This window comes from Poecilia formosa, unplaced genomic scaffold (assembly GCF_000485575.1).
Source record: "Poecilia formosa unplaced genomic scaffold, Poecilia_formosa-5.1.2 Scaffold236, whole genome shotgun sequence".
NCBI classification, from domain to species: Eukaryota; Metazoa; Chordata; class Actinopteri; order Cyprinodontiformes; family Poeciliidae; genus Poecilia; species Poecilia formosa.
The window spans coordinates 176,122-190,847 of record NW_006800175.1 but is presented as its reverse complement, the minus strand read 5'-3'; the positions used below and the strand labels follow the sequence as shown (position 1 = coordinate 190,847).

Sequence of the window (14,726 nt, the reverse complement as noted above, 5' to 3'; positions counted from 1 at the left end):
TTTACAAACACATCCTTTTTTAGTTATTTCACAACTAATTTTAATTAGTTTCAGCCCTTACATAAATTATGATTAGTGACAATTAACTGGATAAACATTTTGGCACATTCTACAAATTTTCATTTCATTTAACCACTTCAGTTTTTTTAATGATTAGAAATGCATTAAAAGGTGCAAATTCATTTATTGAAAGAAGAAAATAAACATTTTGTTGCCTAAATTGCAATAACAGAATTTCTTTAGTAAATTTGAAATAAATGAAGCTTAGACTTTTTCACTGGGAGTTTTGACTAAAATATATTTACAGATGATTTTTTTGATCTTAAAATTATATTTTATACAGTTTTGAATTAATTACTGCTTTTTCCCCCAGTAAATTTCCTTTTTTTGCATCTACATACTCTAGTTGATAATTAATCGATTAGTATTCCAATAATCTATTCATCAGGATGAATGCAAATTGTTTAATTTCTAATTTTAATTAGTATTTTAATGTGGTAAACATGATGGAAGTGGAAAAGAAAGTATGCATGTTTTTATTTGTTTATTTATTTTGTTTGCTTCAGTTCACTCGGACTGGTTTGAGAACATCCATCATCAATTTTCAGGTCCTTCTCTGGACTTTGACTGGGCCATTCTAGCATAAACATGGTTTAATCTATATGATGATGGCTAAATTCTGGTGTCCTGCTGCAACAGTTAAACTAATGGCTGAATTATTGTATCAGTATGTTATCAATTTTTGCAGAGGTAGTGAGGAATGTGTTTCTGCACACGCAGTGTTTTCCATAAAGGCCAAAACGTTTGTCTCCTTAGACCAGAGGATCTTCTGTTTTCTGCGTGCCTACATGAGTTTCAGAAATCTGCAAGTGAATCTTCTTATGAAATCCCTTTTCCTACCCCTCCTGTTCTGTCAGGCTTTTTCCATTTTTCAGATTGAACCGTTTTCTGCAAGATGTTCAAAGCTTGGGATGGTGTTTTATAACCTAACCCTTCTTTAAAACGGTATCTTTGAGCTGCCTGCTGTGTTCCTTTGCCTTAATTTAAAGCAAAGGACTGGAAGGACAAACTTGTTTTTCCTTCTACTTGTTTTTTTACAACTTGGGCAACATAAAACAGGAGATCTAAGTGACATTAGTACTGGTCTTTGTGTTTTTAGGGGTCGAGAAGGAGATCATTAACTAAGCTTTAGTTTCTTGCCCGCTTCATTGACCACAGTGACTGCTTTGCACCATCAAAACTCTCTCCAAGCTTTTCTGTGTTTTGATGAAATGACTCGGCAAAAATCTGTTGAAGACTTTGCTGTCTCTCAGTTGCATTCATCCATGCAACAACGGTTAAATATGTCAAGTAAGGGCATTTATGACATGATGTTTACTAGCCATTAAACTAAAGATGACCTATTATGCTTCCCTGAACAGGTTAGGATTGGTGTATTGGCTATAAAAAACATGTTCATGTTTTTTTTTTTTTGGGGGGGGGGGGCATGAAATCATTCTTAGATAATGATCTTAGTCTAAGTTTGGACTATTTTGAGCTCTTTTCAGAATGAGATGTTTTGGGGCCTCTTGTCACTTTAACTCCAAATAAGCTGCTGACCACACTCCCCTCCCCCCAACTCAACATGTACACTCGCATGTGAAAATGGCTGCCAACAGATGCACAATTCTACATCTTTGAAAAGCAGAAGTAGAGTCTCCTGCACAACCAACAAAAATGCAGCAAGTGGTTTCTGGATGGTAACTCAAAAACAAAACTTGTCTTTTCCAGCAGCACATACAGCAGTAAAACTAGCTGACTAAATGTTCCGGAGCTCAGCTTGGGTTGCTAGGTAACAGTTTGGGGTTGCTAGGGAACAGTGCAGAGTCTGCCGGATGTGACAAACTGCTCATTTTCCTGACACGAAAAAAACATTAACTTATTGCCAAAAAATGACTTTTTTTTTTTTTTTTAAAGCACTTGGTCAGTGTTTAGAAGCAGCAGAGACCAAAATTCAAGCATAAAAATGTGCAAAATGTGAGTTTTGCATAATGCATCCCCTTTAAATATTACTTAAGATAACTTTCATAACTCAAAGTTTGAATGGTAACCATAAATTATATACATTTTTATTTTCTTCAGCTTAACAAATGAGTGTGGTGACTGGAAATGACAAAAAATATAATTTTCCCGATCAGTGAATGTGACGCTTACAGGTATCGGTAATATCACTCTTCAGTGTGGCCGCTATTACTGAGTGAAGATAACTCAGTTGCCACATTGAGGGGAAAAAATGAGAAGATATTCAGAATATAATAAATGTTGAATAGTTTTTTATTGTTTTAAATAGTTCTAGGGGAATCAGAATTGGTTAATTTAAAAAAAACAAAATCTGAGTCTTTATAAAATTGTAATGCCTACACCTCTAATGGTGCAATCCTAATTAAATGGTGACTTCTGATTGTGTTTTCATCTTTGTAGAAGAGGGTAAAATAAGAGCTTCATTGCATAATGAAATTCCTAGCTTAAATCCCCTCGTCTCCCAAATGACAGGTGCTGTCTTAGCTGCTGCAGCTCGACGCCCCGACAGGACAAAGGGCGAGATAAAGATGGCCGCAGACTGACTGAGCAGGTGTTGGCTCCGAGATAGAAAACAGTCATGGTGAAGAGCGGGGAGCCACCAAACCCTGAGTGAAGGCGATGCGTCCGTTGAGTAGAGAGTTGGACACGTCTGAGTGTTGAAAGGGTCTGTAGGAGCTGGGTGACTTTAAACTGCTGGGTTATTTTAGGCCAAAAACACTAAGAGGCAAATGGACGGAAGATGCAGATAATCCCAGAGAGCAGGTGTGCAACAAGCTACAGCTAATCTGGTCACATGGGAAGTGACTTGGGTAATTAACAGATCAGAGGACATTTACTTTAATATCCAATTTTATTTTCTTTAATGCACCAATGGTTTCTTCTGTTTGGTTTGTCTTGGGGTTGGGTGGTAAATATTTGTTTTGAATTTTCTTTTTTTATTTATTGAATTTTTGACTTTTGAAGATGTAATTTTTGGAATTTCTACTTTTTATTTTTTTATTTTTTTTAAATCAATGCACTCCTTGAGTATCTATAGTCCTGAGTGATGTCATCACAAACAGAGCTGCCATCTTGTTTGACAAGCTTCCATTTATTTGGACTTTGAATTTAGATCAACTCTATGACGGAATATTAGGACTAGTCTATGAATTTTTAAATATATTTCTTAGAAGAATAAAGTCGTAATATGCAAACTAAAACACAAAGAATAATTAAAATGTTAACATGTGAGGTTGTACTTTAGTGTAAGTTTAACTACAAATATTTCAGTTTTGAAAAATTTGCATCAAATTATTAGTAGTAGCAGGACTCTGACACTATTGAGCTATTCTATTCTGGAAGAATAGAAAGTTTATTTTTCTCAACAAAATTACGTTTTCCTTGTAATTTAAAAATTACATCTTTATTCTGCTAATATTGTGACTACATTCTCATAAGTAAACAAATTCTCATAGCCTGACTGTTGGGCAACGTTCAGAAAAGAGGACAAATAAAATGTTGTTCATGTATATTTTAAGAAAAAGAAGAAAAAAAAAGATTTAAAATAATTTATGGTATGGAAATTTTTTATTTTTAAGCCATATTGCCCAGGCCGAGTCTGTCCTCAGCTGAACCACATTCATTTCCCCCCCCCATTTAATTCTCAATCCTCAGTTTGGCTTGTTAAGTTTGGGTTTTCCTTCCATGTTTGAATTTAGAAAGAATAACAGGAAGCTCCAGGAAGCCCTTCCAAAATGTGTTAACACTTAAGATAAAAGCCAGTAAAACTAAAAGTGGCAAACTATTCTTTAGAAGTTCAAGTCAGACTTTTAATTTTAGTTTTTTGTTTCAGTAGTAAGTTTGGAGGAATGCGTAGAAGGGTTTGGATCAAATACAGCAACATGCCCTCTAAAATTTGGCTCCACAACCTTCAAGCTACATAAAACTTTGCAGAAGATACAATGATATTCTGGTTAGTATAAACTAAGTGTATAATTTGTTGAGTAATTAAATAATGCAAACTGAAGTCACAACTTTTTAAATAGCTGACCATAGTGGATGATGCTATTATGAGCTCAGTGTTTGGACTGAGGGGAGCTCCACACTTTGAGGTCTGCTTTGTGGCTTTTAGGTGCTTGTGGCTTTGAATGCATTTCTTCCCACCCCCCGCAAGACATTCATGTGACTCCACATTGAGCCTACGTCCCTGGGGACAAACAATCATGTCTCGCACAGACTCCTACTGCGGCCGTTCGACTTTTATAAAAGCTGATGTGGAATGCAGAGCTTGATTATTTGGCACATGGAGAAGGAAAATGTTTAGATCACAGGATTGTTCTTTGTCCGCTGGAAAACGCTGTTAATCTGGTGGCTTTTGAGACTCTAGCAGTGACTCTGTAACAGTGCTGATTCTTTCTAGACCTTGTTTTATGTTTTGTCAAACGCACTTGATGCTAGATTCTTAAATACAACGGCTTGCTAACATGTGATTGGCTGATATTTCTGTAGATGTATAAAACATTAGTTGATTCTATCAACTATTAATTATTCTGGGAAAGTCTTTAAAGTTTTGAGCATTTAAGACTTCAACGTTAATTTCCCGTTGGTGGTTAAACCAAGGCTTTTTGTTACCCTTCCTGTTGCCCTAGGTTTCTTAAAAAAAAAAAAATAAATTCCACACCATCATGTCACCTGTCTGCTTCACCTTTGCTGCCTGATCTGGTTTCTTGTCTGGACAGGAGAATGTAGTAATTTCTGTTCTGAAAATATATCCAGTACTTCCTTTAAAACGCTCTGTATGATTCGCATGTGAGCTTTTCAACAATTTTAAATGACTTCAACATTTTTAAGGAATATTAAGGCTTTTTTCTTTTTATTTTTGAATCTTTTCTTTTATCACTAAAAATATGAAATGTAAGCAATGGCAAGTTTTTTTTTTCCTTTTTAAACCATACTTTATTTAAACAGTATTTCCTGAATGTCCATCTTTTTTCATTTACTTCCCAAATGAAAAAGAGAACCCTATTTTACCCTTTTTCTGTTTAAATCATGTTTTTCATTCTAGATAAATGTGACATTATTTTTAATAGCAACCTAACAGAAGAGACTGAATGTTTTTCCTTCAACATAAATAGATGAAGTGACTGTTTTAAAAAATGACTGTCATGTGATCAGAGGTCATCAGTGCATGAATGTCCTGATCCGAGTTTGAACCTTTAAGTCATTCACGCCCAGACATGGTAGTCATTCTTTAACCCTTTTTCTGCTTGATGACAAACATATTAAAATACAACCATCTTAAGACATATTTGCTTCAGTAACTTTTTAAAAATTTATATTATGTTTTAATTTAACAAGTCGACGCTTTTTCACTGGGAGCTTGTTTGAACTGGAGAGAGAATTGTAGTATAATCCATCAAGTGTTGGAGATGTGTCCCAAGTTTTTAGGAAATTAGGAGTTTATACTTTACAGATTGTAATTTTTAGCTTATTGAATAGGTGTTAAGAGAATAGTTGTACGACTAAACCAAAATAAGAGAATAAACCAATTGCTAGAATAACGTTGTAATATGAGTTTGAATGATACAATAACATAATGAGAAAGTGGTCGCATGACAAATCAAAATACGAGAATAAACTCGTATTACAAGAATAAAGTTGTATTAATGAGATACTCCTCGCGAGAATAGTCGTAATAATCAGAAAAGTCGTAATGTTACCAGAATAAAGTCGTAATATTGGCAGTAGTAGTAATTTTGAGAACTCTTAACATGAAAGAAAAACAATTTAAAAGAGGAATGTTGAGCATTTTATGAAATTATTGGTTTTAATAATAGAACGTACTTAATTTGATGTGTGAAAAGATCGGGAATAAGACTGAAACAATTGTGAAAACATCTCTCCATTTCAAAAGAATCACACAAACTAGCTAGTAAATTAGTAGGAAGCAACTAATTTTGCAAAGTTCCTCTGGTAAGATTGTCTTTATTCTGCTCATATAAGATTATGATTTTATAATCATAATTTAAAGTACTCCATCGTATACACCTCATGTAAACTAAAATGCCCAAAAAAAGTGGCAGATTGTTGGACACACAAAAACGGAAGTGGCAAAAAGCTCTGAATTGTTGCAGTATTTCCTAATGTTGTCACAATCACATGATTTTGTAACATCCGGCAATAAGCCAGTCTTCTAGACTCATCCCAAGCTTCATCTGATGCAAATGAAACGGTGACTTACATCACACCTTTTTGTAAACTCTGCTCCATAGCTTCCTGTCTTGGCAGCTCTATTCTTTTAAATTGGTGAACCGATCAATCAGAGGTCAGAATCGGCTAATTTTGCCTTGATCAGCTCAGATCTGTGATTTATTTATTTTCTTACATTTCTAATCTTTTTTTTTTAAATCTTAAATCTGAAATAATGGGCCAAGCGAAGCGCCTCTGTCTTCCGTCGCTGTTGGCGGATTTCAATCAAGTTTATTTATTTAGCGCATTTCATTAACATGGCAGTTCAAAGTGATCTACATCATAAAAACATAACAAATATAGTCAACAGTTGTGAAAACCAGTAACAGACATTATATTTTATAATCTTCGTCCGTCTGATTTACGGTGGCAATTAAATGCATTTAGACTTTACTCTGTTACAAATTTTATGCAACTAATTATTCAAAATTATTGTGTTGTATTCCTGGCCCTATTTTAAATATAATTTTGTAAATGAATAGGAGTAGTAGTGCAACGTTTATCAGCTTGTCCAACATTTCATTTGCAGAAATGACAATGGAGATGCTGGTATGTAGAAGTTTACTGGTTGAAAAGTCCTCAACACACCATTTTTATTTGTTTTAACCAAGGAACATGGAGATGGAAAATTAGCTTCCCTTTTTCGTTAAGCAATAAGTACATATTGTAATAGATACACAGTTCTGAGGTTGTTCCAAACATTTACGGGCTGCTAATAAACCTCTTTTTGGAGGTTTAATAACAGAGAAAAATTAATAATTAGGGTTGGATTTCCTCCATCAGCTCCAGCTTGTGTATCAGACACCTATCAGACTCCGTCTGCCTGAGCAGCAGCTTCTGACTCAGTGCTGAACGGAGTCACATGGCAGCTTGTCAGCAGGCTGAAAGAGGAAACATAATCCCAAGGAGGAAGGCTGCGTTATCAGTCCCAGCCTGTAGCTCTGACGGTGCGCAGCGGACGGCACGCGGTCGGCGAGACGCTGCACACTAATAACGGGATTTTTTTCTTTTTTGTTCCTATATTTTAATTTCTGTTGCATTTTGCCCCTTTTTGTTTGCGTTCATCCTGCAGTCTGACCAGCTCCTTTCACAGCAGAGGTCAGAATAAACTAGAATGTCTGCGGTGGCTTCCATGCAGTAAGCACACGGAGGTATTTATACTGTTATTGATGCGTTTTTGTGTTTCCAAGTCATTTCTATTATCTTAAGTTGACCTTGCGTCACATTCCTCCTGCTTCTTGTTCTCTGATTATCTTTGAATTTTGATTAATCATTCATCTGGTGCCTGTTGTCTCTGGGTTTACCTAATGAACCATAACTTTGTTTCTGTCCTGATTTTTTTAATTTTTTTTATCCCCACTTCCTAATATCCAGTAGAGTTGAGGTGAGTGACGAGTCGGGCTTGGAGCTTTATATCGGACGAAAATGTAAACAAGTACTGATAAACTCCACAAATTAGGGAAAAAAACTCAAAACACTGCCACTAAAATAGCTTCAGTTGCAAAAACATTCTCTAATTGACCTAAAAAGATAAATCTGGTGTTTTAAATGATGCATATCTTGAAGATTAGTGTTTTTTAAGCTAATTACTCTGTTTGATTAGTTGTACGGCAGGAAATGTTGCATTTAATGGTTCCACATAAAACCCAAAGGACAAATTATCTTTCACTTTAAACTCTCAGCAACAATTAAAACAAATTCTTCAACAGGCAAAACCAAAAAACAGCCTCAGTCTGCAGGACAAATCCAAATTAAGTCCTCAGTCTTGTTTTTACAAGGGTCTAAACTTTTTATTTCTTCCCTCTCATTGTCCTGCTTTTTATAAGTAAAGGCCTTTATTTGTCGAGTTTTGAACTTTGCGTTCAAGAGTCTATTTCTAGTGAAAAGGCGGTTTTTTTTTATTGGCATAATTTTCATGTTATTGAGTTGTTCTTTAATTACGCATTCTTGTCGGATTGAACTGGCACAGAACTGTGCAATCAGCGGCCGGCGCTCGCGTGTTGGGCTGCAGACTGAAGCCGTGCCCGGTCAGGGCGTCTTCACCAGAACGCCGGCTTAAGACGCGTGTGACGGCTTGTCTGGAGTTCAAGCCGGGCTCATGACCTCCGTCCAGCCATCTGACCGCCGTGCTTTTTCTTCTTATCCTTTTCCTCAGGCGCAACAAAGGATTTTAAGGCTTCTGGTTTTACTAAAATATTTGGAGATGAAAGCAAAAGATTTCCAACTGCAAAGAGTCATAAAACATAACCTGTCAAAGTATGAGGCAGGAAAGAAGGTGCATACCAACAAATTGGCATCAAAATTTTCACAACTTGAATAAAAATAAGTGGATTCACTGCACATTTAACAATCCAGTTCTTATTTGCTAGAGTTTGATGCTTTTGGATGTTCTTTTTTTTGGTCCATAACTAGCTTAACAAAGTCAGGGATTTCCATTGAAACTCTTGAAGTAAACGGGCTTTGTTACAATCTTCACATTTTGTCCTACCACCCAACTTTTTAGCAAACGAAGGTGCTTCCAATGATCGTCTGTGACTAGCCCTTCTAATAGGTGGTATTGATGACTGTCTGCCGAACATCTGCCGAACAACTGACAACATTGCATGATTACGTAAACGATAACATGACCCAACTTTTCTAGTTTAAAATCCATTTTTTAAATGGTTATCTAATTTTCAGAAAATTATTTTTGTGTTTTTATTTGCTGTAAATCAAAATCTACAAAATCAAAAAAAATAAATAAATGGTTGATTTATATGTTTTGGTGTGACATTAATCCGTATGAGTTTTACTTTTGGATAAAAAGTGGGCATTTCTACTAGATATGACATTTTTGTTAGTTTCAGCTTTGAAATTTGCTGATAACTTAAAATAAATTATTTGCCTTTTAAAATTTACATTTATTTTTTTAGATATAGTCTGTAAATGCTTATACAAAGTCACATTCCTGCTCTGTTCTTTACCAAAACCTTAATTTGTATTCTCAGTAGCCAATAAGGAAATTAATAACGCAATGAATTTGTTGTTTTTGAGTACCAACACTAAATGAAGGATATTCGAACAGCTCAGTGTCTGACATGCTAACCTGTTTGCATTTTGCAAATCTTTAACTTCAAACTCCTGGCTTGATGAGTAACAACAAAGTACATTTAAAGCTCCTGCAGTCTTCACAATCTAAGGACTTTTCAAGGAGAATTTGGAGAGGAAATGGGGAAAGAGTTGAGGTTTAGTTGCTTGGAAGAAGTGAGGGGTGTCTTGGTTTGACCATAATCACAAATGAGTTCAGTCTGGTAAACCCTGTGGGAGCCCAACTAAAGCAAAAGTCTCCCAGATAGAAATCCTTGTAAGTTGTACTAATCAGATTTTGTTTATTACTCTGGGGTTCTTGGCTCTTTCTTCACTTTGTGTTCTCATGACCTTATCATTTCATATCAGTTTATTTTTTCTTGGTATTGCTGTTTTTTATTATGATAAATTATAGATGAATGCGTCAAGAATATCCTCCAATCAGACAGGCTCAAGATTTTAAGCACCTGAGGCGATTATGCTTGTGAATAATCAACAATCCTGGATGTTTGTGATCACTTAAATCTGTACCTGAGAACAGTAATGATGAAAATTTTGAGTATTTCTTAAAATTTCTCTCCATTCTCCAAAAAGGGAGGTCTACCTTTCCTTCACTCAGATTTCCACTGGGGTTGTGTGACTTTTATTAATGTATTTGAATTAAATCTCTATAAAACATTGATGGGTGGCGTAGTTTAAAGGGGTCTTATGATGCAAAATTCATGTTTTGCTAATTTTTATGGATCTCAATTGCTTCCAAAAAACAATCCAAGCGCTTAAGCTATAGATGTATATCCAACTGGTTTTTTTGGTGTCTGGAAAATGAGTCCTTTCAAAAACCTCTTGATAACTCGCCATCGATGGGCACTGCGCCGTTGCCTAGCAACTCAAGCTGAGCTCCAGCATGTTTGGTCAACTGGTTTTACCACTGTATGTGCTCGACAATGGCTGCTGGAAATGAGAGGTGTTTAATTGTTGAGTTACTATTCAAAAACCACTTGCTGTGTTCTTGTTGGTTGTGCAGGAGGCACCACTTCTGCTTTTCGAAGCAAATTGCAGATCTGTTTGCAGCCATTTTTACACGAGTGAAGCAGTAGCTTAATTGGATTTAAAGTAACAATAGGCCCTAAAAAAGCTAATTCTGGGTAGAACTAGGCAGAACCGTAATAGGTCATCTTTAAATACATCTATTGTGTTGTATCTAACATTTTCTGAAGATTGTTAACTTGCCAAGGAAAATGTCTCCTTATAAGTTTTCTTGGATTGTGGTTGAGGTGGACCTCACAAAGGTTCCTCAAATGGCCCACAGGCCACACCACCTTTAAAGCGATACTGTTTCATGTTCTTACATTTTGGAGAAACACAACCTCCAAAATGTACCCTGTACCCTGAAGTCATCCCAATCATGCAGGGACGTTGGATGTCTGAAGGTCGCACAAGAACTGCTTTAACTTCTTCTTGGCAATTTTTAGTCAACATGAGGCACTTTCCATAATTTGCATCTAAATTGACTCATTACTCATTCAGTCTGACTTCTGACTTAATATCTGAAAACAGGTCTGCATTTTTCATAACTGTCTAAAGTTACTTCTTTATATACTTGTGACTTTTTACCCATTTATGCCTTTCTCTTTCTGTTCTGTCAAATGTGACCGATCCAAGAAAGAATTCCAGATTTTAAAACTCCTCAGAGGTCTGACTCTGATGCAGTTACCTACTTCCTGTTTTCAAACTTGCTTCCTCTCAGAAACAAGATTTTTCCCCAAACCATTTAATGCCTTTTCTAAATCTAGCACGGAAAAGTTTGGAAGTTAGAGGGGAAAATCTGGTTTTGTTTCAGAAGGCTGTGTAAGGTGCACGACTTCTGCAAAAACGTGTCTAACTACTTGACTGGCTTCGTTATGAGCTGTCGGCACTCATCAATGTCTCTGTTCTTTGAAGCTGTTGCACAAGAATCAGTCAACGCTTTTTAAATCAGCTGACTGAAAGCCGGAATGAACCAGGTAGAAGGATTTAAATCAGTTTTTTTTTTTTGTTTGTTTGTTTTTTTTGCCTCTCTTGGAAGGATGATTTCACGTGTTGTTATTGTTATCGCCTCTGATCGTTGTTATCCTAGCGGTGTTATTGCAGACTTGCCCTGAGGTAGATGAACTGGTTCCCAGGGCTTTTACCCAGAATCCCAGGGTTTGGTAACTTTATCCCTGTGTAGCGAGCTCTGTCTTTTCCAGAGTGGTGAGGTCTAAGTTTACTGAGAAAGTAATCTTTAAGCACATTCAAGCTCAAACACTTGCTCTTTTTGAATCTCTCGCCTTTTTATCTTGTGAACTGCAGTGCAGGAATTGGCACGTTAGTTGGAGTTTCTTTACATGTTAGTGCTTTAATGCCTCTTTTTCAATCCGTCAGTCATTAATATGATTGTGTTCAGATTCCAGGAAGGTCTATCAGATCTCTGATTGCTGCTGTGAATATCTTAACACCTGCTTTAGTAGAATGGAAATACAAAGAAACGAGTCCAATCCTTTGGACTGCAGAAATACAATTATTGATATTGCTAGTGAGGTAATTCAGAGTTTCTGAAGGTGGACATTGGAAGAAGCATTATCTGCTGCTTATCAATGGTTTCCCTGCACAGTAGGGCTGTTATCTTGGTCTTATCTGACTAAATGCTTAATGACCTTATAAAGTATTTGAAAACTGATGCAAGGCCTGCAATAAATGGCGTAGATTTGTATTTAGGCTACTTGGTTTGGTTTGCATCTTCCTGCTAAGCAAATTGTAAATCACTGCACTGTTTACATTGATGTGCTAGATTTTGAAATTTGGGGGTCAAATATGTCATTTTTAAAGCTCTTACGTGAACATTATTTATTTTCTATTTTAACTAAAGCTCAGTAAATCTTAACATTGAGCTATATGGTAACATGAAAAATCTACAACTGATATGTCAGAGTAGACAAACTGCCAAGTTATTTCTAATTTTGAGTTTGAAGCGTTTTAGTGACACTAAGCGATTAAGGAATGGAAATGAGTGATTGTATTAAGAAGCAATAGGCATAATAGTAGAAATGTAAGTTATGCAAATTTGTATCAAAAGATTACTTTAGATTATAATAAATAACATTGTGTAAAACCTGCAATGGTATAACTGTAAAGGAATTTTACAGTATTTGGCTCTAATTGGAAACACTGTAGGATGAACACCAATAGTTGTTCAGATATATGTTGAAATTCGGTTTATAACACTGACCTTATTGTAAAATGAAACTAGGAGCTTCAGGGGCTTGCAGAAGGAAATCTGGGCCCATTGTAGCAACACTCTGGCCCCCCCAAAAGTTGTCACTAATATTTTGTTAGATGGCCTTTACTTTTGACTATAGCACACATTTACTGTGGCTTTGTTTCAATAAGCTTCTGAAGTGCCACAAGACTTTTCCACCCAGTGTTGCATTGGTCACTCAGTACATTCAGGTAATAATGTTGCTGAATCTGATCGTAATCATGATGGTTAATCATTTCACCTGCTTCTTTTTACCCTGAAGCAGCCATCTTTCTGGAAGAGGGTAAATCTGAACTCATGACCATCACCCTTTGCTCCAGAGTCCAATCTTTATGTTCCCTTGCAAATTGAAACTTTTTTTTTTCTGCGTAGCTTCATGATTATTGTTTTTTTATGGCCATATAGCTGTTAGAGTTCCCTTTATGTTGTAAGTGGAAATGCTCTTACTTTTACTCTTAAACATGGATTCTTTTTATTTTTCTTCAGTCTGATGTCGTCAAACATTTGATCATGCCAATCACAATCATTCAGGGCTTTTTTTTTTTTTCAGACCACATTTCTTCCTCACAGACGATGGTTCACCACTTTTCTTATACTTCTTAATAAAGTTAAACAATTCTCAACCTAATCTTAGCAGTTTCTGCTAGATGTTTTCTCTGCCGATGATTTGACTCTTAAGCAGACTTGCATAATTTCTACTACCACAGGATGGGTCTTTCAACATGGTTAAGAATTGAGAGACAACTTATTGCATCAGCTGGAGTCAAATAACTTGACAGTTGGAAGGTGGTTGTGATCGTGCAAATATCCAATAAGATAGTTGCATCATTTTTTGGCCAGGCTGTGGATAATGGGGGAAAATCATCAACCATTTCTATTCCAGGTGTCAGAAAATCCCTGATTATTGAACCGTAAACAAAGACTCTCTCGTTGGTTTGTGTTTCTCCAGGTTATGCTGCCCAAAAGCTGTCTGAGTCCCAGTGAGAAAGAGAAGGGCTAAAGCCGCACCAGTCCAAACCAGCTTCCCAGAGCCTGAACAACAGCAACTTTCCCTGCAGAGCCATGAGCAACCCCAGCGCACCCGACCAGGTTACAGATGCTGTTGCATCAGTTGTTCACAGTGTAAGTTTACACGGCAACATGTTGGGAAGCCCTACTCGGGTCAGGTCAGGCCCATTTGATAAAATCTGCTGGTAATGAAGCGGATTAATGCAGCTCCCCTGCTGCTCACAGCAGTTTTTTGGGGCTTGTTTTGCTTGACAATTTTGCTGCAAAGGTTTCGGTTCCCTTTATCCAGAAATCCATGTGCAGGATTTCTGCTGCTTCAGCTTCCTTGGTTCTGTTTGGCACAGAAAGTTGGTGTTTGTCACTTTTTTCGTTTTTGCTGTGCTTGTATAAATCTAGTCACTTTTAATTGTTCCAAACTTGACTCCAAAAGTAAACACTAATAAATATGTATAATAGGTTGACTTCACACAGAACTGCATTTAATATAACAAAAGAAGAAATCAAGTTGGTCTAGCAGCTTCTACCCCTATAGATTTAATAAAATACAAGTAGTAGTACAAGAAGTTCCCAGTGAGCAGTTAACAGTTGTAAAATTAAACATAGCTAAAATCCACAACATTAAAAATGTGTACAAAACACAGAAAATCACTCATGAAATACTTTGTGATTAAATTTGTTTAAAATATAATACTTGTAAAGAAAACAGAGTTAATCCTAATATGTTCCACAGTTGTTAACGGCAACAGAAAAAAGGGGGAGGAGCTGTCGGTTACTAGTTGCTATGGTGACCACCAACTGCCAAGAGCAGCGTTAACAGAACCTTAATACAATAATGTCTGGCTAAACAAAATAAATTCAAAGAATAAGTAGACAAATTTTGACAAACTTCACATCTATAATGTTAAAATGAAACCTGGAGTTGTATACGCACAGAAAAATTTATTTATTAGAAGATTGAATGAAAAATAGATGCATTAAATCATGTTCCCTCTTCATGTTGAAGTAAAATAAATGGCCACAAAGCCTGTGTAAGGATTTCTGGTAATGCGTTAAAAGCAGTTGGTCAGCAGCCAAAATACACTTAATT

The 14,726-nt window shown here is 36.2% G+C and overlaps 1 protein-coding gene across 3 annotated transcripts in view; it reads left to right on the top strand.

Annotated features, from left to right (window-relative positions):
• Positions 1-14,726, top strand: part of slc4a2b (solute carrier family 4 member 2b) — a 50,504-nt gene that overhangs the window by 3,751 nt on the left and 32,027 nt on the right. For 2 of the 3 annotated variants that reach the window (XM_007569079.2, XM_007569078.2), the window contains exon 3: positions 13,581-13,753. In XM_007569079.2, coding sequence (XP_007569141.1) covers positions 13,694-13,753 — 60 coding nt within the window. In that variant the 5' untranslated portion in view covers positions 13,581-13,693. Of the gene's footprint in view, positions 1-7,212; positions 7,440-13,580; positions 13,754-14,726 lie in introns of those variants that run through there. The other variant, XM_016680200.1, reaches the window with a different exon arrangement.